At 39.4% G+C, this 27,575-nt stretch overlaps 1 protein-coding gene across 3 annotated transcripts in view; it reads right to left on the reverse strand.

The window, feature by feature from the left end:
• LOC144693836 (COP9 signalosome complex subunit 7b-like) overlaps positions 1-27,575 on the reverse strand; it is a 41,137-nt gene that overhangs the window by 1,421 nt on the left and 12,141 nt on the right. For 2 of the 3 annotated variants that reach the window (XM_078563914.1, XM_078563916.1), the window contains exons 3-6: positions 26,514-26,589; positions 11,481-11,569; positions 9,490-9,692; positions 7,968-8,073 (exon numbers count right to left, since the gene is read on the reverse strand). In XM_078563914.1, coding sequence (XP_078420040.1) covers positions 7,968-8,073; positions 9,490-9,692; positions 11,481-11,569; positions 26,514-26,589 — 474 coding nt within the window. Of the gene's footprint in view, positions 1-7,967; positions 8,074-9,489; positions 9,693-11,480; positions 11,570-14,478; positions 15,114-26,513; positions 26,590-27,575 lie in introns of those variants that run through there. The other variant, XM_078563917.1, reaches the window with a different exon arrangement.

Raw genomic sequence — 27,575 nt, forward strand, 5'->3', positions numbered from 1 at the left:
ACACATACACACAGCATGTTTCAATATGCCACAATAATGGATTACTTTTGAAATTCAGTCACTTATAAAAAGACTGACATTTATACGGCATCTTTCATGGCCTTGGGGCATTCCAAAGCACTTTAGAGCCAATGAATTACTTGTGAAGTGCACCCACTGTTGTAATATAGGACTGGTGAGCACAGGATGATCTCACAAACAGCAAAATGAATAACTAATTAGTCAATATAAGAACATGTAAAGTTCAAATAATCAAACTTCTAAGTTAACTAAACATTACCAAAAATAATTAAACTTGTTTTATCATAATGTTACTTTTAAACCACTACCATAAACAACTAGTAACATTTGATTCTCTTTCTTTCATAATTTAATTCAAAAGTGCTTGCATGTGTTGTTTGGCAAGATAAAAATTTGTTTCTTTCAAATGGAATCCTAGTTAAAATCACAACTGTAACCATCAATACCACATTTAAATAAACACTAATTCCTGCCACTGGACAGGAACAGGAATTCGGCTCCTATACCATCTGCCGGTGGATATTTGGTTTCTCCCACCACTGATTTACTATTGTGCAACTGCTACCCATTGCCGCTGCTCCCTCCTGATTCCTGTTGTCTGCTTCACCACTCCCTGCCATCATGCACCATTCCCTTGGCTTCCTGCCATCCTCCCTCTGCTTCCTGCTCTCTTTGCCACTCCTTCCAACTTCCTGCCGCCTATTCTGCCACTTCCTCCCTGCTGTCTGTGGAAGGGAGCAGCGGCGGGATGCAGACAATGGGGGCAAGAGAGAGTGGCAAACAGAAAGGAGGGAGCAGAAGCAGAAGGGAGTGGCAAAGAGATCAGGATGAAAAGAAGGGAGTGCAACTGGTAGATAGTGGAATTGGTGAGAAATTGCTGTTAATGAGGGTCTTCAACTAGCTGGAAATGAGAAAAACACATTCTTTTCAAAAGAAGAAGCTACTTAGATTTCAGTAAGAAACAAAGGCAACAGGGAAGTAAAGTTAAGCCAAGGCCAGGTAAAATAAAGTAGTATAAATTAACTGAAGTAAAATAAAGTTAATAAAAGAGAAATAAATTGAAGCCATGCAGGACAGCTCGGTCGTGTGGAATGCATGTCCTGTAAAATGTGGGAAGCCGTGGATGCTACCGGTGTCCTAGACGCCCACACACGTGCAGGAAGTGTCATCATCTGCATAACCTTGTGTTCCGGATTTCGGAGCTCGCACAGCAGCTGGAATCACTGTGGCGCATCTGCAAGGCAGAGAGCTACTTGGATTCTCATTCAGAGAGGTGGTCACACTGGAGCTTAGGAGCCTGGAGGCAGGAAGGGAAAAGGCGACTGTTAAGCAGTCTAAAAGAAGCAGACATTTAGTGCAAGGGTCCCCTGGGGTCCTGTTTGCCAATCGGTTTCCCATTTTGAATACTGGTGAGGAAGTTGGTTCCTTGGAAGAGTGCAGTCAGAGCCAGGTTTGTGGCACCACAGGCAATTCTGCTGTACAGGAGGGGAGGAAGAGGAGGGGAAGAGCAGTAGTGATAGGGGATTCGTTAGTTAGCGGACCAGACAGGCGTTTCTGTGGCCATAGACATGACTCCAGGATGGTAGTTGCCTCCCTGGTGCCAGGGCCAAGGATGTCATGGAGCGGCTGCAGAACATTCTTCTGGGCAGGATGATGAGTCAGAGGTCATGGTCCACGTTGGTACCAATGACTTAGATAGGAAAGGGGATGAGGTCCTGAAAGCACATTTTAAAGGAGCTAGGAAGGAGATTGAAAAGCAGGACCTCCAAAGCAGTAATCTCAGGATTACTCCAGCAATTGAACACGTGACTGGAAAGCTAATGTAGGAGGGGTGACATCAGATTTCTGAGGCTTTGGGACCAGTTCTGGTGGAAGTGGGACCTATACAAGCTGGATGGTCTACACCTGAACAGGGCTAGGACGAATATCTTCACAAGGAGATTTGCTAGCGCTATCTGGGGCAGGGGGGTAGCAACCTGAAGGCAAGTTCAGAGCAGGGAATGGGGGATGGATAATTAGTGAGTGACTCTGAAAGACAGAAGTAGCACAGGTTAAAAAGTGTACAGCACAGGAATTTGGCAGTGTTAAAAAGTGTATACGTAAATACAAGCAGTGTAGCAAATAAAGCTAATGAGCTGAGGGCACAAATAGATAGATGACAGCATGATATCATTGCTATAACAGAAACTTGGCTTAAAAAAAGGGGCAAAAATGGCAGCTTAACATCCCTGGATATAGAGTTTTCAGGCAGGATAGAGAAGGGGATAAAAAAAGGTGGGGGTGTAGCATTATTGGTTAAAGAGTCAATTACAGCTGTGGAGAAGGGATAATATTCTAAATGAAGCATCAAATGAGGCCATATGGGCTGAGCTCAAATAAAAAAGGGGCAGCCACATTGCTAGGAGTGTACAATAGACCGTCAAATAGAGGAAGGGAGCTAGAAGAGCTTATATGCAGGCAAACTTCTGCATGCAAAAACAATAGGGCAGTAATAGTTGGGGATTTCAACTACCCTAATATCAATTGGGATACGAACAGTGTGAAGGGCACAGAGGGCATAAAATTCTTGAACTGCATTCAAGAGAAATTTTTCAGCTAGCACATAACAAGCCCAATGATAGGGGGTGCAATTCTAGATTTAGTCTTACAAAATGAAGCTGGGCAAGTGGATCAAGTAGCAGTGGGGGAACCATTTTGGAGATGGTGACAATAATAGTTAGATTTAGCATCTTTATGGAAAAGGACAAAGATAGAACAGGAGTAAAAGTTCCAAATCGGGGGTGGGGGGGGAGGACAAATTTTACAAAGCTGAGAGGTGAACTGGTGAAAGTGGACTGGATACAGCTACCAGAAGGGAAAATGGTGTCAGATCAGTAGGAGGCATTCAAAAGTGCTATTCTACAGGCAGTGTAGACATGTTCCCACTAAGAAAAAGGGTGGTACTGTCAAATCTAGAGCACCCTGGGTTATTCAGAGGCATAAAAGAAAGATAAGCTTTCTTTTTATGCTTTTTGACAGTCACAAAAAGCTTATTCTCATTGAGAATCCTGCCCACAAGATTTGAAGATTTACCAGGGTGATGCCTGGCCTGGAGAGTTTTAGTTATGAGGAGAGGTTGGATAGACTGGAGTTATTTCCCTGGAGCAGAGGAGATTGAGGGGGCACATGATTGAGGTGTATAAAATTATGAGGGGCATAGATAGGGTAGACAGGAAGGAACTTTTCCCCTTGGTGGAGGGATCAATGACCAGGGAGCATAGATTTAAGGTAAGGGGCAGGAGGTTTAGAGGTGATGTGAGGAAGAATTTTTTCACCCAGAGGGTGGTGGGAATCTGGAACTCACTGCCTGAAAGGATGGTAGAGGCAGACACCCTCATAACATTTAAGAAGAATGCCATGGCATGCAAGGCTATGGACCTAGTGCAGGAAAATGGGATTAGAATGGTTAGGTACTAGTAGTTTGACCGGCACAGACTCGATGGCCCAAAGGGCCTTTTTTCTGTGCTGTGAACCTCTATGACTTAATACTATAGAAAGCCGAGAGGAGTATAGAAAGTACAGGAGTGAAATAAAAAAGGAAATTAGTAAAGCAAAGAGAGGATGAGAAAATATTGACAGGTAAAATCAAAGAAAACCCAAAGATGTTTTACCAGTATATTAAAAGAAAGAGAATAACTAAGAAAAGAGTAGGGCTTATCAGAGATATATATGGTAACTTGCATGTTGATGCTGAAGATGTGGGCAGGTTCTCAATGAGTCTCTGTGTTCACTAAAGAGAGGGACGATGCAGACATTCTAGTTAGAGGAGTGTGAAATATTAGATACAATAAGCATAATGGGAAAGGAAGCACTGGAGGGACTGACATCCCTGAAGGCAGATAAATCAGCAGGGCCGTATGGATTGTATCCCAGTTTGTTAAAGAAAGTCAGGGAGGAAATAGCGGATGCTGAGGATAATTTTCCAATCCTTACAAGAAACAGGTAAAGTACCAGAGGATTGGAGGTCTGCGAACGTTGCACCAATATTTAAAAAGAGTGCACGGGATAGATCAGAAAGTTATAGGCTGGTCAGTCTGACTTCGGTGGCGGGCAAATTATTGGAATCAATTCTGAGAGACATAATAAACTGTCACTTAAAGGCACGGACTGTTCAGGGATAGTCAGCATAGTTTTGTTAGGGAAAGATCGTGTCTTACTAACTCAAAAGAATTTTTTGAGGAAGTAGCAAGGAGGATTGATGAGGGTAGTGCAATGGATGTTGTCTACATGGAGCTTAGCAAGGCATTTGACAGGTTCCATATGGCAGATTGGTCAAAATAGTGAGATCCCGTGGGGTACAGGGGAAGGCGGCGAGTTGGATCCAAAATGGGCTCAGCAACAGTATCAAGAAATTAGCATATTTTTCCTAATATTATTGTGGGATACTTTTTAGCGAGCTTATGTGCGTGTGCTTGTATGATTCTGTGGGTGTGGCTAATTTAATCAAACTAGAGATGGTTAGACTGCAAGGTTTAAATTATCAAAGAAGTGAGATGTAAAACAGGCATTTGAAATGGAGATGAGTAGCGCTAGGGTGAGGTCAGCAGATACGGTGTGAATGAAATTTGATTTTTTAGATAAGTGGAGAAGTGTTTGGTTTTCAAAGGGATGTGGAAAATGGTTACAACTGGTAAGATAAATAAGGCAAGGTTATTACGTTGAATTTTTTCCCAAAAGTGCTGCCATGTGAGAACTTCTTATATATTCTGGGAACAGTAACTTCTAAAAACAAGTGGAAACAATGGGATTTACAAATCAAAAAGGATAAAATATATTTAAAGATGGATGGAAGGCTGAGAGGTGTGGCCGTGTGAGACCTTGAAAGATGACTGAGTGAAACAGACTTGGAGAAAAAGCACCTAGCCACCCTGCAGAAGTTAACTGTTCCAGTAACCAAAATTGTGTTAGAAGCCTTTGGAAATCCATTGTCCAGTGGGTGCTTGTGGTAAAATTGCTGGATGACTTCATAAATTTGGAATCTATTTGCCTTAAGATGGGTGTGTAGTTGGGAGTCTGGTTAAGTAGAAATTTTGGGAACAGTTATAACTGTGTAACTGTAATCTTGTGTGTGTGTTAAGTTTTTTTCTCCTCTTTTGATAATAAATGTTTTAATTTAATCTTTAAAATCTTTAAAGGTGGTAGTAGACTCCATTACTTGACTTCAGTGCACAAGCCTTCTTGTAATAAATACAAATTGCAAAATCGTTGTGATAGCGTGGCCAAGTTTCCCTTATGGATTTGGTCAGCCTGGCAAATACCGCCTGCCATATCATAACAACAGGAAACAAAGGGTAATGGCTGATGGCTGTTTTTTGCAAATGGAAAGCAGTTTCCAGTGGCATTCCATGGGGCTCAGTGTTAGGACCCTTGCTGTTTGTTGTACATATTAATGATTTGGACTTAAATGTGGGAGGATTGGGAAATTTGCAGATGACACAAAAATTGGCCATGTAGTTGATAGTGAAGAGATAGCTGTTGTCTCCAGAATGATATCAGTAGTTTGGTTGAATGAATGGAAAAGTCAATGGAATTCAACCTGGAAAAGCGAGAGGTAATGCATTTGGTGAGGGCAAACACAAGGAAATACTCAGTTAACCGGGAGGAAATTGAGAGGGGCTGAGGAAGTGAGAGACCTTGGAATGCATGTCCACCAGTCCCTTAAGATGGCAGGACAGGTCGATAAGGTGCTAAACAAAGCATATGGAATGCTTTCCTTTATTGGACGAGGTATTGAATACAGAAGCAAGGATGTAATGATGGAACATTATAAAACGTTGGTTAGGCCACAGCTGGAATTTTGTGTACAGTTCTAGTCACCACATTAGAGGAAGGACATAATTGCTCTGGAGAGAGTACAGAGGAGATTTACAAGAATGTTGCCAGGGCTTGAAAATTACAGCTAAGAAATAAAGGTTGGATAGGCTAAGGTTGTTTTCCTTATAACAGAGGAGGCTGAGGGGTAACGTAATTGAAGTGCACAAAATTAAGATGCCTAGATAAGGTAGACAGGAAAGATCTGTTCCCCTTAGCTGAGGGGTCAATTACCAGGGAGCATAGATTTTAGGTGATTGGGAGAAGGAATTTAGAGGGGACATGAGGAAAAACTTTTTCACCCAGAGGGTAGTGGGCATCTAGAACTCACTGCCTAAATTGATGGTTGAGGCTGAAACATTCAACTCATTTAAAAGGTATCTGGATTTGCAATGAAATGCCGTAACCTGCAAGGCTACGGACCAAGTACTGGAAAGTGGGATTAAAAATGAATGGTTAGTTTCTTTTTTTCTGGCTGACACACACACACATGACTGAATTGCCTCTTTCTGTGCCGTAACTTTTTTATGGTTCTAAGGGAGTGGAGAAGAGATCAGGAGGAAGTGGGAAGCAGGAGGGAGCAATGAAGGGAGTAGGAAGTGGACAATGGTGGTGGAAGGGAGCAAAAACAGTGTTGTGTGTTTTTTTCCCTCTCTGGTCTGTGCCATCATTGATGCAGGCAGCTACCTGGGACGTCACTGTCAGTGATGTCACAGACACTGCAACTGTTGTGCAGGATGTCTGCCCTCTTCAGTTGTGGCGTCAGCAAGCACAACATTAAGAAAAAAGGTAGACTATATTAAAATAAGTCATAAAGAGAAGGTATGGATGGAAAATATATGTTTATTCAACAGCTTTGCTAAACAGAGTTACCAGACAGAAGGTACTAAACACAATTCAGAAAGGAGTTGAATTAATATCAGCGAAGAAAAGTCAGGTTAATTCAATGACTGTGTAACTATAACTTGTAAACTTGTAAATACAGCTGCAGAAATAATATCTGGATAAACTTTCACAGCATGACGAAGGCACTAAGATTGAACAGGCTGGGGCACTTTTTCTTTAGAGATGATGACTTAGGGGTAACTTAAATGATGTCTTTGAGATTATGACAGGATTTGATTGGGTGGACGAGAAGATGTATCCACTTATGGTGAAACCAGAACCAGGTGCCATAAATACAAGATAATCATTAATAAATTGAATCAGGAATTCAGGAGAAACTTTTTTACCCAACAAAGTGGTTAGAAACTAGAATTCACAGCCAGTAGGCTGCAGTAGCAAATAACATGTATTCAAGTGCAAGCTAGTTAGGCACAAAGGAGAAAGGATTGGAAGGATATGTTGAAAGGGTTAGATGAATTGAGGTGGAAGGAGGCTCATGTGGAGTATAAATATCGGCATAGACCTGTTTCTGTGCTGTAAATACTTAATAATACTGTGAGATACAGAAGCCTGATTACTGTAGTAAACTCCTCAAATGACAGGAAGCCCGAGAGTAAACATTTAAGAAAATAATTTGTAAAGCACTTTACTTTTGCTTGTCCTTTAATGTAGCCTAAACAAAGCTTTTTTCTTATCCATGTTCTGCCTCCTCCTAGCTCCCATCCACGATTTTGGTGGTGGGTTTTAAATGGATAAAACCAAACTGAAGCTCAAAAGTCTGATGGTTAACCTGGTTACAAAAGCACATTTGGTTGTCAAAAGGCAACTAAACTCACCGGCAACCAACACAGCCCAATAATGCTAGGATAAGTGTACTTGTCCATGTTAGCATAAGGTTTAATTGTATACATTATCCACAGGATACATTTACCCACTTTCCTTAATTAAGTTGCTCAAAAGCAGTCCTGCAAAGTTAGGTGAGGTAATGAATATGAGCATTGGAGGTGAATGGGCAAAGAAAAAGAAATCTATAGAAATGTTTTACAAATTACTTGATTGTCAGAAGGCATTTGCACATTTGAAGGTTTTTTTGTAACATTCTAGCTTCTGGAATTAATGATAAAATCCTGTTAACAAGTTAAACTGTACAGGTTCGATGGAAAAAGCAGGATTGATGGGTCAATAGTCTTCTTTTTATCTTCCTAACTCACCTCAGTTTCTACCTGCTGCTGAGTTTTTGTATGACCTTCCTTATACTGATTTACACGGAGGACTTGCTGCTCAATTCCTAGCAGAACTGCTTGACAACAATCGCACCTGTTAAGAAACAGGACAAGTTGTTGGAATAGGACCTTTTTTCATACAGCTGTCATAGAGAAATGCATTAAAAAACACTTAAGATAACTGGTGAATGCATTTTCATAAACTTGTGTGAATCTAGAATATGATGCAATTACAGGACGAGCTGTACTTCAGAAAAGTCATAACTTTCGTATCTTTAAAAAGTCACATGATTAACAAATAACAAAATCCTCTCTAATTGTAATATTGTTTAACAGATGATTATCTTTCCATTAAAGTTAGCCATAGGTCTTGAACATAACTGCTGCGTATACATCAAAAAATATTTCAAAATGGCCCATTTGCTAATATTTTTGTAACATCCCTACTTTTCAGATATTGAGGATTTATTTCCAGTGCCTGCCAGATTTTGTTAAGAGTACATAGGTTAGCTCCCTTCTGTTTAGAGTGAAATGCATTTGCAAAGCCCAAATGATAAAAGAGAATACGAGTGCAGAACATGTGCTTCATGTTTCTATTTTACAGGAGTCCAGATTTAACTAGATAAAAAAATATCAATACATGGCCCTCTCGGTTGAAATTACTTTTCCACTATAAAATAAATCATTAAAAACGTGAAAGAACCAGGCACTGGGAGGGGATACATCTGTATAATTTGATTTTAGGATGGCAAAAAGGACATAAAATGAGCTATCTATATCTGAAACATTTCGTTGTGCTTATCTTAGGAGGGATATACTTGACATAGAGAGCGCAATGGAGGTTCCTGGGATTACCTGGGATGGCAGGATTGTTTTATGAGGAGACAATCTCTGTATTACTTAGAGTTTCTAAGAATGTGGGTGACCTCATTGAAACTTACAAAATTCTTACAAGGCACAACAGGGTGGATGCAGATAAGATGTTTCCCCTGGCTGGTGAGTCTAAAACCAGCGGACATAATCTTAGGCTAAAGAGTAGGCCATTTGAAACTGAGATGAGGAGGAATTTCTTCACAGTGGGTGGCGAATCTTTGGAATTCTCAACCTCAGTGGGATATGAAAGCTCAGTCATTGAGCATGTTCAAGGCAGAAATCAATAGATTTCTGGAGACTCACGACATCAAGGGATATGGAGAAAGTGCAGGAAAATGGCATTAAGGTAGATGATCATCCATTATCCCATAGAATGGTGGAGCAGGCTCAATGGGCTGAATGGCCTACTCCTGTTCCTATTTTAGGACCATTACATGTGGTGGCCAAAACTTGCTGTACTTATCTTCATGTCAGCACAGATATGAAATAAGCATCATGAATGCAGGTAGGTTTTCCATTAATTTGTTTCATTAAGATACTAAGAGTCTAAGGATTTTTGTGATTGTCCCCTAATATTGTCCTGTTATATAATAATTATTACTAAATAGAAGAACAAACAAAAAAAAATCACAATTACCATTCCTGGAGAGTTTTAACAATGTTGCTGATGTCTTGCTTTTGGAGATCTCTGCCAATGCAAAAGTCAACCTCAAGAAGCTGATTTCGCTGATCAAGTTTGCCTTGTATTATATCAGTATAAATTGCTTCAATAATTAAATCCTCCAACTCTCTGAGGTTTTTTATATCAAGGTCTTTCAGGAGCATGGAATATGGAATGCACTGCCAAGTTATAAAAGAATGGTTAACAACTTCAGTGCAATGACCAAAAAAAACATGATTCTGATTTATAGATATCCCTATAAGATGACCCAAATCTGAAATTATTTTTTTCAATACAGAACCAAGTATAAAAATACAAAGAATTGTTGAGATGCCATTCATTACTTTCAATGTAATATTCCTAAAAGATCTTACCGAAATTACAACTAATAGAAAAAAAACTTTGGTTTCACTTTTTCATTAATATTAATGATTACAACATATCCAGCTAATATGAAATTGTTATTGTTCTCATACAGACATAAAACTCAGTATCATACATTAACCATAGCTTTACAAAGATTAGTTGAAGGACATTCTCTTGATGTAAAGTATAAGCTCATGAGTCGCGAACACGTAATAGCACCGTCAGTTAAGCATTCAATAGAATGAGGTTGTCAGACAAGCTCTCTCTTCTCAGACCACTAGTTTAACCATTGGAGCATAGATTCTCAAATAGGTCATTTATCTGGTAAAATCTTTTCTTCCAGTTAGTTAATTTTTCCTATAATCCTTATTTAGCAATTAGACTATGGAGGCAACAGCAGCGATAGTACAATGCTGGCAGAAGTATGAACTGCAAAAGCAGAAGTCAAGTGAGAAATTGAGTTTAGAAGGAGAAATGAATGTGCACAAAAGACAAAGCTGGTTTTAGATGTCAATTTAAAGCACTACAGAGTTACTTAGGATGTTAGGAATTTTTAACAAAACCCTCATGTTAGTGCTGCATTCCACAAAGATATTGCAAATTTTAAGATAAAATTTGCAAAGGATGTTACTGCTGAGGGAACAAAATGTATTATCGGCAGCCAGCTTAAGAATCAAACACTCCTGGATCAAGCACAGTATGATTAGATGTTAACACTCCAACTAAAGCACCCTCTATTTCCCAACAAATCTGCCTTATTTCAAAGTTAGAAAAGTAACAGTGCAACAGTTTTACATTTTTCCCCCATCAACCATCCAGTATATTCTGAATTAATAGCCAATTTGGGGCAGTTTTATGCTGTCGGTCCATAACCTTTAGGAATTGGATTAAAACTGGCCAATCCATTTTATGTAGAGACAAGACAGATAGGAGTCAGGGAGATTTTCATCCCATCAGTTTGAGCTGTACACAAACCTAGATCCTAGAGGTGAAAAGGGTAGGGTACACCCCACAGCATCGCCTAGTTCCCTGGAATATTCTTCATTTTGATAAAATGAAACAGTACATATAACAATTAAATAAAAATGAAAAATTAAACATTTCAACTGTACTAGCGTGAGAGAGAGAGAGAGTGTGAGAGAGTGAAAGAGAGTGAGTGAGAGAGAGAAGAAAACTGTATAATCTCCTAAACCTAAGAATGCATCTGTTGTCTATGAAATATTTGCTTATAAAATGGTGCTTATGGCTTTAAGGCACTTCCCAGGCATTTTGCAATAGACCTAAGATCTCCCACATAGCCCTAAAGTGATGGAACAATAACTTCAAATATTACTGCACTGCGTTAAATTAGCTATGGGTTTCTGTGTAGTTGATATTCACTTTTACATTGCAGTAACAGTACCAATTATAGAGTATAGTTGCTATTAAAGTTAAATAAAGAAAAATTAATCCCTATGTAAACAATGTACACAAGTTCAATTGCGCTCCTACAAAAATGTGCTGGCTACAAAACTAAATTGAATCAGAACACAAAGAAAAATCACTACATGGCCATGCGTCCTGGACACCTAGCATGTATGCACAAACAAAAACTTAAGTACCTTCATTCTTGCAGCCAAGCTTACTATGGTGAGATGTTTCAGCTTGTTCTTCTGAGCTAATGTTAATTCGGGTAGACTTCCCTTATTTGCTAAACAACAGAAAATATGTAATTCTAGAAAGAACCTTTAGAGTTAATTAAAGCAAGAATCATACACAGCTCAAATCTGCTAAGTGCACAACCAGTTTTCCAAAGAAGGTTATGTTCAGATCATGCTTTCTTTAAATTCCCCGAAAGTCCATTTAATTCTTCAAATCAATTTAAACATAAACATTTATTTTATTTTAAAAGTAGCAAGACTCCGCTTAAAAATAGCTCGTTGCCTTTAGGTAACTTTTGACAGTACATTAATTACATTTAGTATGCTACTATACAAACGGACACAGGAAAGACAATTGGAGGAGCATTTATGTTTACACCAGCAACTTGTAGAATCAAGTAAACATGAAGAGCTAATTAGAATTCTATTCTTGGTTCAGGCGTGCTTTTAAATAAACATGACCTGTAAGATTTGGGAACATTTTGGTTTTTGCTTGGAAAGTTTACGTGGAAATGTCAAATACATTCCTAAGCATGAGAGAGTTAACAAGTGCTTTTTCATAACTGAAATAAACTCAATAATGCACAATATTTTAAAGAGTAAAGTTAAGCAGTTTAAATAAAGTATTTACACTTTGACAATTATTCTTACAATATGATGTAACTGATAACACTTTTCACAAGCAGTATCATATGCAATGTGCAATATTCTTATTGGCAAGAAATATCAGTTTGACCATTGAGACGGTCACTTGAACTTAGAACATACTGATTTCAACATTTATACAGTATGCACTTTTTCCCTACAAATCAAGTCAAAAGAAACAAACCTGCATTTAAATTTCAGAATATGATAGCCTTATGCTTATGGTACTGGCCTACCGTGCCAAAGATTGAAAATGGAGGTGATTTGTGGGCTATGATGCGATTGTCATTCCACAATACATGCACAACTCTTTTTGCCGTTGAGGCAACTAGAGGTGGGTAATAAATAAAATGTGTTACATCTCAAAAATAAAAAGTCCGCTTCAGATAATTTAGTTTTCTTTTAATGAAAGAAGTTTGCAATAATTTGAAATAAACAAGGCAAGCAACAATGTGGAAGTTTGAAGCAAAAATTTCAAGTCAGATAGCTTTTCTTATTTGTTCATGGGATGGCTGGCAAGGCCAGCATTTATTGTCCACTGCTAACTGAAGGTGATGGGGAGCCACCATCTTGAAGCAATGCAGATTGTGTGGTGAAAGTACACCCACAATGCTGTTGGGTAGAGAACTTAGGATTTTGACCCAGAAACGATGATATATTTCCTAGTCAGGATGCTTCGGGACTGAGGGGAACTTGCAGGTGGTGTTGCTCCCATGGACCTGCTGCCCTGGTTCTTCTAGATGATAGAGGTCACGGTTTTGGAAGGTGCTGTCAAAGAAGCCTGGATGATTCGCTGCAATGCATCTTGTAGATGGTACACACCAATGTTCCCTCTAATTTCATTTTGCTGTCTGCAGCCTGTTTGAAACAATGTGGTCTCTTTAAGATAGCTAAGCAGCCACACATCTTAAAGGGGCTGCTTGTGTAGGACCTATTTGTCCTTTTGCGAAACCACACAGCTTAGAGTGAACATTGGTACACACTGCAGCCATGGTCGTGGAGTGAGTAAATGTTTAAGATAGTGTAGGGTGTCAATAAACTTAATAGACTGCTTTGTCCTAAATGATGTCAAGCTTGTTGAGTATTGTTGGAGTTGCAATCAGACAAGTGGAGAATATTCTATTACACTGCTGACTTGCAACTTGTAGATAGCGGAAAGGCTTCAGGAGTGAGTGAGCCCCTGCAGAATACCCAGCTTCTGACCTGCTCTTACAGCCATGGGACTTATGTGGCAAGCCCAGTGAAGTTTCTGGTCAGTGGTGGCCCCCAGGATATTGAATATGCGGGATACAGCAATGATATTGCTACTGAATGTCAAGGGAGGTGGTTAGATCTCTTTTGTTGGCAATGTCCCAAATGTTATTCACCACTTATTAGCCCAAGTTTGGATGTTGTCCAGGTCTTGCTGCATGCAGGGGCAACTGAATCAAATAATTTGAATTAAAAAGGCATAGATTGTAAGTAATACTTCAATTATGTCCTCAGGATGTCTCAATGCTTCTTGTCTGCTTAATTACATTTGCAGTAATTTTGTATAAATGGGAAAGACATTTTCTTCATTTCCATCTCTCTCACCCCACAATTTTGCCCAGTATTTAAATTTAAGCCTTTTACACCATAAACAGGACATTAAAAGTTAGAAACAAAAACAGAATTACCTGGAAAAACTCAGCAGGTCTGGCAGCATCGGCGGAGAAGAAAAGAGTTGACGTTTCGAGTCCTCATGACCCTTCAACAGAACTGAGTAATATTAGGAGAGGGGTGAAATATAAGCTGGTTTAAGGTGGGGGGGTGGGGGGAGAGAAGTTGGAGGGGGGGTGGGGGGGTGGTTGTAGGGACAAGCAAGCAGTGATAGGTTTTCTCTCTCCTGCCCTCTCCCTATTTTTTGGTGGTATATGCAAGTGGACAGCAACTAGTGGATATTCATCACTGTTGCTTTCCGCTCTGCTGCCCACTTCGAGGAACAGAAATTGTCAGCCCATTAGATTTGCAGAATGAGGGAAACACAGCTTTAGCTCTACTACTGCAGGGACCCTGGGTGCATGATCCAATTATACTGTTGAGGCACAATAGAGCATTCACATATTGCCAGGGTTGTAAATTTGAAGCTTTAACTAAATTTTTGCACAGGCAGGGCTTCTCCCTACTACCGCCAGACTGCATCTCCAGCAAATGCCAGGAAGCCCATCTTCCACATCTAATGAGCTCAGACCAGAAATTACTGCAGCCATTATCCTCTCACGAGAAGGAATGTGATGTGGGAGCATAAAGGCCAACAACCTAAGGAGATTATCCATGAACTTTAATATCCTACCTAAGTTGAACAAATAAGCCTGCATTTGGAGATTGAAGGTCTTCAACAACTCTTTTGAGTGTTGTGTATTGTGCTGGCATATTATGTAAGGGTTTCTTGATTCACAACCTTCAGCAAATCAACTGGAGTTAAAGTCACACTGCTGATGAATTTCCAGGCTTTTGATGGTTTATAATAATTTCCTGCAGGCAGCTTCTGTTGCATCATTCACCTGAGAAATGCTGAAGATGACTTGCAGGCTCCTCTATTTCCAGGAAAATGTAGAAAGCAGTAAAAGCACTGCCAAGAATTTTTTTTACATTTGGGAATAAAAGATACTTGTCAATCTGACAGCATACATCAATCACAAATCGCTTCCTGGTTTGTATTACTCCAACCTCTGTTCTGTACTAAAGTGCTAATAAAAAGAGTACTTGTGCCATATCATTGGCTTCTTCAATTTATTTTCAACCAAATGATAATGTACATCTTCAGAACTTAGTGAAGGATCATGTGCTGGTGATTCTCCACTTTGAGGCACAGAAGTCTTATGTTTGATGCTGTTGCATGGTAAAGTTGTGCTGTTTATGTATATGTGACCTGTGTATCTGTGGGTTATGCTATGTACTTTTAACTTCTTGAAGGTCCAGGTTCATCTGTGAAGAGAATGAATACATATTAGAGGCAATAATATGGTATGTCAACATGAGTAGATCATACATGCTAAGCAAATAATATTAGAGACATTAAGTACAATCAGCAGTATTACTTTTCTGTTGCTCAGTTATTGTACACCAATGTTTGGATTGGTTAAGCTATTGCTGAAAGCATCACCTGCAGAGAGAGGATACTTACCAAATAGAAAATTCCACGAGTCAAAGTCATTCCTGAAGATGTTCCAGTCCAAACATTTGGAAGGCACCCAACTCCTCAAAATTTGAAACTTCTAAAAGCATGTTCCAATCAGCATATCTGGATTAATTAATTCTAGTTGACTTAAGGTCTACGGTGCAGGATGCTATCAAGCTTGAAAAAAGAACAGATTACTAGGCAAATCTTAAAGCAGCAAGGAGGAAACACCAAACTTAGGTTTTAAAACAGTAGGAGAAATAAAGATTCTTGATTTTGAAAACAGGTTACAAAAAAAGACAAGTGTAAAAGCTCCAATTTTAAGACAGGAAAACAGGCAGACAGGAGGGTAAGAAAGATAGTGGAGAGAGGGAAAAAAAAGGAACAGCAAGATAAAAAAAAAAGCAAAAAAAAGTGTACTTATTAGGAAAATAGGGACATGAGAGGTCTTTGAATCTAGGCTGATCTATACCTCAACCCCACTTATCCAGCTTCTTAACAAAAATCTATCCATCATAGTCTTCAAAATTTCAATTGTCCCAGCATCAGCAGCCTTTTGCAGAAATAAAGTTTAGATTTCCACTAACCTTGTGTAAAAAAATAGTTCTTTAGTTCACTCCAGAATGACCCAGCTCTGATTTTAAAACTATGCCCCCTTATTCTGAATTCCCCCATCAGAAGACAAGAGGTGGGTTTTTACTTGGATATGCTGGGAGCTAGCTGTTCTTGCTTTGCTGCAGCTGCTGGGTTTCCCCAAGGCCTGGTTGGCCACAATTAAACCTGCAAAGCAGGTTAAATCCAAGGCTTCCATCCCTTTAATATATTTAAAATGCCTACCTGCCTCCTGGGAGCAGGTTGGCTGCTGGTCCCTTATCCCCGTCTCAGTAAAATCCAGCATGCTTTAAACTTTTGCCCATTTAATTTCCCCAACAGCACCCAATCACCCATGTTAAAATCCTAAAATAGTTTCCTTGTAATTACCTTACAGGAACATTGTCTTTTAAACACCTCAATTAGATCACTCCTCAACCTGCTATAATAAAGCCAATATAAGCTAAGTTTATGTAACCAGTCATCATAATTTATGCTTTTTCAGTTCCAGCATCATTTATGCAAATTTGCCCCACAACCTCTCCAAGGCCAATATATCCTTCCTGAGGTGTGGTGCTCAAAACTGAATACAGCACTACAAGCAAGGTCTGACTTAAGGCTCCATACAACTGATGCACCACTTGCTCACTTGTAAATTTCTACCACTGTCAGATAAAATCCAACACATCATTAGGCTTTTTGATCATTTTTGTACCTGTACACTAGCTCTTAGCTGCATCCAAGTCACTGACATACATGCTGAAAAACTGTGGCCCAAGTATATTGGGGGAAACACCACTTGTCAGATCCCAAAAAAAAGTATGCTTCCTTTATCTCTACTCCCTCAACCAATTTCCATGTCTTGCCACAGGTTGGCTCCAATTAAGTGCATTTTTGTTTTTTGTTTAAAAAAAAGCCTTATACAGAATCTTATTAAACACCTTCTGGAAGTCCATGTATAGAGTTGGCATGGACACCCCCTTATCCATCATATTGGTGACTCCCTTAGAAATTTGAACTAGATTAGATTGAACTAGATTACTCTTCACAAATCCATACAGACTGACTCTGATCAACCATTCTGTCCCTGATTCCAGTCACTTCCCCCACAACTGATGTTGGGCTGTCAGGTCAGCAACTACCTGGTTTATCTCTCCTTTTCTTAAATAATGCATTTGCATAGCACCTTTAACATGGTTAAATGTTCCAAGGCACTCCACAAAATCTAATACCAATCAGTCAGTCAAAATCTAATACCAAGCGACATATGGAGATAACCGGACAGGTGATCAAAAACTTGATCAAAAGGGTAGGTTTTAAAGAAGACCTTAAAGCAGAAGATTAGTAAGTTAGTGAGGTTTAAAGAAGGGGATTCCAGAAGGCATGGCTGCCAATGGTGGAGCAAAAGGAAATTAAGGATGCACAAGTGGCCAGAATTGGAGGAATGCAGAACTCTTGGAGGCATGCAGGGCTATTGGAGGCGACAAAGATAGGGAAGGGTGAAAACATGGAAGGATTTGAATTTTAAAGGATGCAAATTTTAAAATTGAGGCCTTGGGAGCCCATGTAGGTCAGTAAGCAAGGGGTTTATGGGTGAACGGAACTGAGTGTCAGGTAGGATACGAGCAATAGACTTCTGGGTAAATTCAAGCTTAGGGAGGGTGGATGAGGAGATGTCAGCGAGGGAGCATTGGAATAGTAGAGTAGGTGATAAATAACGGGGTTAAATTTACAATTTTCCAATTCCAAAATCAAGAGAAAATTTCTTATAGCCTATCAAGCCATTCATGATGCTAGTAAAACCTGGGAACAATATTCAACTCTTGTACAGATTTGGGATACTTGAGCTTTGTATAGAGTTAAGTTGATGAGCTATGTACAAAAGAGGAAACTATTTTCTTGGAAGTAGCTTTAGCAATGGGGAAATGCGAGAATTCTTTTGAAATATGAAGCATTAATTACGCCACAGACATCAATAAAGGCAGGACAAAAGGTTAAGCTAAGAAAGTATAGCCTAGTGTCTTCTAAGGGTACATTTTCTCACTTCTTACTTTTGTTACTGAACTGTGATTATTCTAGTTGTATGCTGAGTAGGTGCCTTAACATAACCAGCAGCAAGTTTAGATGATGTCTCTTCAAAGATGTAACACTCTTATTTCAGCAGTAAGTGCAATAAACTAAAGTATCCTAATATCTACAAGATTATAGTATTGCAATTTATTTTCATATCAATGTAAAACAAACTTTCTCCTTTTGGAACAGAACTATACTGTGCAATGTTCAGCTTCAGACAGATATTTTCATACTAATATAACTATGGCTTCACAACTCTAACCATGTTCTTATATGTATTATCAATCATTAAGATGTGATGCCTATTATATTTGACAAATGAAACAAATACTTTGGTATTTACTATACAATTGGCAAGAGATGAATTAACCATGTATGGGGCTAAGTGGTGGGAAACTTACAGGTGGTAGCATTTCCATACATCTGCTGCCCTTGTCCTTCTTGGTGACAGAGGTTGTGGATTTGCTCCGGGAATGGGAGGTGCTGCTGAAGGAGCCTTGGTGAGTTGTTGCAGTGCAACTTGTAGATGGTACACACTGCTGCCACTGTGCATCAATAGTGAAGGGAACAAATGTTTAAGGTGGTGGATGGGTTGGCAATCAAGCAGGCTACTTTGTCCTGGATGGTATCGAGCTTCCTGAGCTGTTGGAGCTGCACTCATCCAGGCAAGCGGAGATTATTCCATCACACTTCTGACTTGCACCTTGTAGATGGTGGACAGGCTTTGGGGAGTCTAAACTAGTCTTCCCTAAATTTATTTGAAACTCAAAATTGGCCAAATTCAAAAAAAAAACTAGAGACAGAAATATTATGATGGTGAATATCCAATAGAAAGTAAAAAAGGGTCATTTTGAAATTAACATATATAAAGCCAGTGTAAAATCCTGAAAATATGACCCATCTTAAAAGTACCGACAAGCCTTGGAGGAGCGCTCTTGCGATAAAGTGAGACTGTTCCTTTTACTGTTCAAATTATATTGGTAGATGGCTTTGAACCGTGCCTTTAACAATATACTTTTTAAAAAATCAAATTTAAGCAATGGATACATGCTGAGAATTTTTCCAAACCCTCCCATTCCTCAATTTACATACTGAAATTGCTTTAGGTTCAGGGATCACCATGACCGACAGAAATAGAAGCTGTTGACTTCTACTCAAGCTTAGACAGGAATTAAAGACAGGATGCTTGCTGAGAATTCTCCTTAATTTTCTCGTTCCTTAAAATTGGTTTAGCTTTAGAGGTCACTCTTAGTAAATCGTGAATGGTGATGGATAATAATCTACAAATAGATTACTATTTTCCCCAACCACTCTGGATTTACTCCGACAAAGGGTAAAATTATGAATTACATGCGTAAGAGTATTTTCAAAGATAAATATACAGGTTATTTATAAAAGTTATGCATACATATTGCACCATGAAGTGCAATATGTATGCATAACAGAATTAATGCATTTTCACTAATTTATCATGAGTTACTACAGTAGGCTGTTTAACTCGGTTTAATACATTATACAATTCAGAATCTGGGGAAGAAATTTTACATCAGACATTCTATAGCACAGGTGAACTTCGCCAAGAGAGAAAACCAAGGGCTGGGAGAGTGTGATGATAGGGAGCGGAATCTAAAAACTGTGTGCAGGAGGCAGTTGATAATCAGGATGAGCGCTCAATGGGCTGAAGCTAGCCAACTCCTCTGGCATCCAGGAAAGCATAGACAAACTTTGGAGAGGGTGGGGTGAGTAGTCTGATATCATGATCCATATGGAAACAAGCAATGTTGGTAGGGCTTGGGAGATATCCTGCATGGGAATGAGGAATTAAAAAGAATATTAAATAACTTAAGGCTGATTCTGATGGAATGTCATTGACATGAAACATTAATTCTGTTTCTCTCTCCACAGATGCTGCCTGACCTGCTAAGTACTTTCCAGAATCTTCTGTTCTTAATTAAGTACTTAAGGTTAGTATTTTCAGGATAATAGCTGGACCATGCTTGATGACAAAGGGGTAATGGAAGGTTAGTTAGCTGAAGATATAGTTGGAAGAATGGAGGGAGGGATTCAAATTTGTGGACTGTTTTGGCAGTTACAGGATTTCTGAAATCCTTGAAGCCCCACCTGAACCAACCTGGTACCAAAGAGATAAACTTGTGGCTGTGAATTTGAACCAGTAAATAGGAATAGAAAAAACAAAATACTGCAGATGCTGGAAATCTGAAATAAAAATAGAAAATGCTGGGAATGCTATTAGATCTGGCAGCATCTGTGGAGAGAGAAACAGAGTTAACATTTCAGGTTGATAACCTTTCCTCAGAACTGAGAACTGAAAGGACTTGAATTGTCACTCTGTTTCTCCCGTGAAAGATGCCACTAGCCTTGTAGAGTATTTGCAGTATTTTTTGTTTTTACTGCAATTATGGCTATGTATCCAAGTAGGATTTTGTCAAATTTACTCTGCCAACATAAGAACATTATTGGTAAAGATGTGTGTGTTGGATGCTTGTGGAGAATTTAATAAGTAGAAATGTAACATTGAACCCAACCATAATCAGCAGACAATTCAGAATGGAGAATTGACAATAAATCAAGGATATCTTTTCTTTTAAAAGAATGAGCAAATCCTTTTACTATCATCACTTGGGTAACTTTCCTAAAGACATTTATGTGATAACGCTAAGCCATGTTTTTATGCTGTCACCAAACCCATCAAAGCCCTTTACTGCTCAACAATGCAATCGATAATGCTTTTCCACTATCAGGCAGATCTAAATAATTTCAGGTTATAAAACAATATCAACTCCAAATAAAATAATTGGACTTGCTACAGGACACTGGCAATCATCCCTCTAGCAGCTAAATAGGGAAAATGACATGATTGTTTCAAGTAGCAAAATCAGTAATAGTTTAATAAAGATACATGAAAATCTCTGGTAAATGGCATGCTCTGGGAATGGGAGGTGCCAGTTAATCAAACATGCCAGTTAACTGAGATGCAAGGTGAGTTCCACGTTTTTGTCCAATGAGAAAGCTCCAGGATAATCATGGGGGTGTTGAAGTCCCACAAAAGGTGCAGGACCGTGCGAATGAGTGAGCAGTGCCAAGGGGAGATCGCGCTGCAGAGCAGTGGGAGGCTGAGACTGGAGCATAGAAACATAGAAAATAGGAACAGGAGTAGGTAATTCGGCCCTTCGAGCCTGCTCCACCATTCAATATAATCATGGCTGATCCTCTCTCTTAACGCCATACTTCTGCACTCTCCCCATATCCACTGATGCCTTTAGAGTCCAGAAATCTATTTCCTTCTTAAATATATTCAGTGACTTGGCCTTCCCAGCCTTCTGTGATACAGAATTCCATAGATTCACCGCCCTCTGAGTGAATACAGACCGCCGATAACTTCTAAAACATTCATTTATGGGATGTGGGTGTCACTGGCTAGGCCAGCATTTATTGCCCATCCCTAATTGCCCTCGAGGAGGTGGTGATGAGCTGCCCTCTTGAACCACTGCAGTCCCTATGATGTAGGTACACCTACTGTGCTGAGGAGGGAGTTCCAGGACTTTGACCCAGTGACAGTGAAGAAACGTCGATATAGTTCTAAGTCAGGATGGTGAGTGGTTTGATGAGGAACTTCCAGGTGGTGGTGTTCCCATGCATCTGCTGCCCTTGTCCTTCTAGATGGTAGCAGTCGTGGGTTTGGAAGGTGCTGCCTAAGGAGCCTTGGTGAGTCCCTGCAGTGCATCTTGTAGATGGTACACACTGTTGCCACTGTACGTCAGTGGTGGAGGGAGTGAATGTTTGTGGATGGGGTGCCAATCAAGCGGGCTGCTTTGTCCTGGATGGCGTCAAGCTTCTTGAGTGTTGTTGGAGTTGCACTCATCCAGGCAAATGGTGGGTATTCCATCGCACTCCTGACTTGTGCCTTGTAGATGGGTGGACATGCTTTGGGGAGTCAGGAGGCGAGTTATTCACTGCAGAATTCCTAGCCTTTGACCTGTTCTTATAGCCACAATATTTACATGGCTAGTCGAGTTCAGTTTCTGGTCAATGGTAACCCCCAGGATGTTGATGGGGATTCAGCGATGGTAATGCCATTGAATGTCAAGGGACAATGATTAGATTCTCTCTTGTTGAAGATGGTCATTACCTGGCACTTGTGTGGCACGAATGTTACTTGCCACTTGTCAGCCCACTCAACTACTACCATTGAGTTTGACATCTCCCATCAAAAAACAGACTTGACAGAGCCGACCCCAGAATTCCAGTTGGTAGAGTGCCGGATAACAGAAATATCACTGTAATATATATACACATTTGTTTTCGGGTGAAGCTGAGGCAGGGGAACATTTGAACAGGAATTTCTAATTCATACTCCATTACTCCTTTAGTTATTTAATCTCTCCTGCCTTCCAACTTAGGGCAGACATTCCCTGTCCCTCTCTTTTTCTTTCTCTGCGTACTTACTTAAAACCTGTTACGCCTCTAACTTTTTCCAGGTCTGACAAAAAGTCAAGGATCTGGAACGTTAACCATTTCTATTTCCACAGATGCTGCCAGAACTGTTGAGTATTGTCTGGTATATTGAAGGGATTTGATTGAGAGCAGATGAGGAGATGATTAAATGTAGTGAAGGGGGAACTACTAAAATAGCAATCTTGGAAGGGACAGAATGTATTCTGGATGGGCACTTAGCAGCTCGGGAGCACTACCACTGACAATAATCTGTACATCCTGAAGGACAGAGCTGCCAGACTAAGCTTGCAACATGCAGCGATGCAACAACCTTACTTGACCTGATATTCAGCAACCTACCTCTCTCTCTCAGGTAAAGCTGGCCATAATACTTTCCATTGTGTTACAGGGCACTTCTGCCTGGTTAACTAGGACAAACAATGGATCAATCTCGTAGTTCAAAACTGGGGCACCATGCCTCATCATAAGCATGACTCTAGTAGGACCTTTAGCCCCTCAAGCCTGTTTGCCATTCAATTAGTTCATGGCTGATCTGTACGTCAACTCTATTTACTCAGCTTGATTCTATATTCCTTAATACCTTCACCGATGAAGATAAAAAAAACAATCAATCTCAATTTTGAAATTTCCAATTGACCTGGCCTCAACAGCTTTTTGGGGAGATAGTTCCAGATTTCAAATACCCTTCGGGTGAAAGTGCTTCCTGATCATTCCTGAACTGCCTAATTCAAATTTAAGGTCATGTCCCTTGGTTTAGAAGCAAAAATCTGTAAACTATGACTTGATATATACCTCTCACTCTTCTATTGCCATCAAAATGAACACTAGTTCAATGGGTAGTATAGAAAGGTGTGCCAGCAGCATCAGCTGGTATATCATAGAATGAGATATCCACCTGGTGATGGTTACCTACATCAAAAGCAGCATGCTGGTGACAGAGACTTGCAGTTCCACAATGCTAAAGATACAAAGGTCTCAACAACTATTGGATCAGAATAAATCTCTGTTGTCCTACAACAACCAGTCAAGAATGTTGGTGGGAAATCAGCCAACTAATGGGAGGAGGCAGCCTCGAGAACATTCCGATTCTCAACCAAGGTGGAATGCAGCATTAGTGCAAGAGATAAGACAAGAAATTTCAGTCAAAAGTGCCCAATGGATAATCCTACATGACCTTTCATTCACCACCACACCCCCCCCTGAAGCTCATACCATCATAGATGATATGGTCCAGCCTATTTGGTTTATTTCATGTGACATTAAAAAGTGTTGCATTAAAGAGTGGACTGGCTACACTAAAACCTATGGGATCCAATATGTTTCCATGCTGTAATGCTGAAGACCTGTACACCAGACAAAGCTGCAACTCTGGCCAAGCTGGTCATATGGAACAATGTTATAGCCATGGATAAAAGCAAAGTACTGCAGATGATGGAAATCTGAAATAAAAACAGAAAATGCTGGAAAAACTCAGCAGATCTGGCAGCATCTGTGCAGAGAGAAACGGTTAACATTCAAGTCCGTATGACTTCTTCAGAGCTATAGCCACCTGTCCAACAACGTGGAAAACTTCCCAGGTTTTGTTATATCCAGGAAAGAACAGGATAAATCTAATCCATCCAATTAACATTCTCTTAGATGCAACCCAATCGCCAAAATGATGGAGTCATCAATACAGTCCCCACCACATATACTGGACATATTCATACTAATGCAATTTTCCCACTATATGCAGTGGACTGTAGATTCATCAAACTGCCACATAACCTCATTGCACAAGAGCAAATAATAAAATTTATACTAACAGCAATAAAGGAGGCAGCATTCAGTACAATGATGAATGCCAAATTTGCTGAGATTAAAGCCCTGGACCATTTAAGAGGCAGTTCAACTGACTGGTGTGGATGGAAGGTGACCCCAAATCTGGAGAAAATGGTACTATAAATTGTCATATTACCAATAAACTCCAATTTCAGGTAACTGCACAGCACGCAGTTGCTTGAACTGTCTGAAACAGCCAGCTCATCTGATATAATTTAAGCAGCGCCATTGCAATTGCCACTAATGATCAGTGCCACTTACCCAATATAGGCATCTGTCCAGCATAAACAGAGGATGTAGTACCTATTCAACAATAACCTGATCACTAGCAGAGTTCAGGTTCTGCCCAAATAAGCCAGCTCCAGATCACATCATAACTTTCATCCAGGATTGGTGAAAAAAGTTGAACACAAGAGGAAAGGAAGCGTGGGCAAGTGGTGTAGTAGGCCTTAACATCAAGGCTGTGTTTGACTGAGTATGACAATAAGGAGCCCTATCAATGGGAAAGCCAATTACTGTTTGGACTCATATTTCGCATGCAGGAAGGTGGCTGTAATTTCCAGAGGCTGATCATAGCTCCATAAAGTTGTTTTAGGAGTTCCTCAGAGCAACATCCTTTATTCAGTCATCTTCAGCTGATTCTGTAGTACAGTTGGGTGAAAAAAAAAGTACAAGGAAGCATATGCTTGTTCACAAGACACTTAAAGAATGGAGGAGAAAAGAGCAAACTTGTGGTGCAGATAGATTTGCCATATGGCAAATGAGATTGTTGGCTATATAAAAAGGGAGACATTAAATCATTTTTAAAAAAGAGCAGCACTGAATTTGTACAAGACACTGGCCAGAACATAGCACTTAGTTATAGGAAGGCCATTATATTCATGAAAAGAGTACAACGGTTTACTAGAACAATACCAGAAGTGAGGAGTTACAATTATGAAGAAAGCTCAAAAGATTGGAACTTTTGAAAATCAATTAGTTTACAAAAATGAAAGGCTTTCAGAGAGCAAAAAATTATTTCCACTGGTTGCCAAATTTAAAAGACGGAAATTATGGAAATGCTGATTTTTTTTCACTTCTGTGAGGGACCTGTTTTTGAAAAAAGCTGAAGGACTTGGAATTTTGGACATTGAGTTATTTTTAGAAGTTTGCAATATTAATTCCGAGCTGTGAGTATGCCATTCTTTAAGAAACCACTGGTCAAGATAGATGTTCAACGGGGAATACCTGCTTAGGGAAGAGATACTTTGCATATCTAAGTTAACAAAGAACTGCTGTTACCAGGCAAAAGACTCTTGCTGAATGGTTAAAAACATCTGGCCTAAGAGAAGTATTCTTTGAACATCTTAGTCTTTAAAACTCTTAGGGAGAGCGAGTGCGTGCGCGCGCCTTTGAAACAAGTTGCAAGGAAAAGACTCTTTCCCTCTCTTTCTGCCCCACTTTTGTGTTAAAATTTCCTCAGAAACATCTCATCAGGATAACTCCATTTATTTTGAAAGTCTGGAAAGTTGTGATAAGTAAGTGTCATCAAGGACAGTTTCACCAACAAATCCATCTGAAGGAACTTCCAGATCTACTGTGACCAGAATTCTGTAAGATCAACAGTGTCAAGATCTTTTCAAATTTTATCCTTTTAAAAAATGTTCCCATCCTCCAGCCTCTGCAGAGGACTGTGCTTATTTTGTCTTGTTTTGTGTTTGTGCGTGAGTGTATGGGGGTTCAAATATGTGTTTTTTTAAACAAGGGGAAAAAATTTACACTCTAAACTACAACTTATATGCTAACCAGTTAATTAACTTTTTTTTTTAAAGAAGTAGTTTGTTTTATAATAAATCAATTGTGTGTGCGTTTACTGAAAGAAGCCTGGTTAGTCTTTTTATGCTGGGAATAACAGTATCAAAGGGTAACAACTGGCCAGTTTTGTGGATGAATTAAACATTTAAACTATTGTTACGACATGTGGAGAAGTAGGGCTAGAATTAACAGTGCACTCCTCCCATTACGGTCCGCAACACTACACAGAGGGTTATTAGAACATAGAACATAGGATTAAAACATGCTTGCGCACAAAACCATGACATCTTAAAGAAGAAATGGATAAGAATTTCAAAAGGAATAAAAGAAAATGGAATCGAACAGATAGCTCCAGATGAAGAGCTAGCACAATACCTTCTTTTGCGCTGCAATTTCAATGGTCTTATCTTGTAGCAATAGTAGAACAGACAGAATAAATACTACTTCCTTACCTAAATAGTCAGGGTATGTTCCATATGCAAACAGGTTCAACAGTTGAAAGTAGGCAGCATGTGATCCATTAGCCAGCTGTGGAGAAAGACTAAAAGTATAAGTGGCAGTAATCTTTGAAAGTAATAGATATACAAATAAATGCATGATGAGGCTAGTGGAAGCTGGCTTCAAACTCCACTGATACAAAGTAAAAACTTATTGGATTAGGCCAAGAAGTTAAAAGTTCTGAATTTGTAAACGAACTCCTTAATAGCATGCTGAAACCATCAATAATATAAATAATTTCTGATATTTGTACATTAAAGTTTCTCACTCCCAACCTCAAAGCAGTACAGAAACAATGAATAGCCATTTCCTTGTTTGAAAATTAAGATCTTTAGATATCTATTCCTGGAAAAACACATCTAGTTTTCAAAATGAAGAAAGCAAGAATTGCAAAAATACTTTAGATTCTAGATGCTGAAAATCATCAAAGTGATGGAAATTGTAACATTTTCTCAATCACAATACCTCTTAGAATGTACTGAAAATAAGAGCTATTTTTCTTTTGGTGCACAAAATCCTACTGTGTCAGTATTGGATCTAGTTAAATGTCCAATAGCATTCCAATTGCACACAGCAGAAGGTTTCCAAAGTGGGTAATCTACCAATAAAAAAGCTGGTATAATATTGAAATTTTGTCTTTGGTTACCATTATTATATGGAGGAAACATGCTCATATTTTCAAAGCATACCAAGATTCAGTAGATTACCGCTATTGCACTAATTGCCTTGCCTCAGTCACTTGACCTCATCAACATTAAACACAGGTCTTAGTGGGCTTCCACTTTTAGCATCCTGGATCACATCAGGATCTGCAATTACCCAACAAAACTTTAAACAATTGGAATTTAAAAAAAATTTTTCTGCTCATTTCACAACATATTGTTGCATGTAAAAAAAGACATCTCCTGTACCAGATTTTATGGCAGCATTACATCTCATTTAAAAAATCTCAAGGTCTCCTTGGATTATTATTGAAAAACTGTGGATATGTCAAAACAACTGGTTATAGATCAGCG

The sequence above is a fragment of the Cetorhinus maximus genome, chromosome 19 (genome assembly GCF_964194155.1).
Source record: "Cetorhinus maximus chromosome 19, sCetMax3.hap1.1, whole genome shotgun sequence".
In the NCBI taxonomy this organism is placed as follows: domain Eukaryota; kingdom Metazoa; phylum Chordata; class Chondrichthyes; order Lamniformes; family Cetorhinidae; genus Cetorhinus; species Cetorhinus maximus.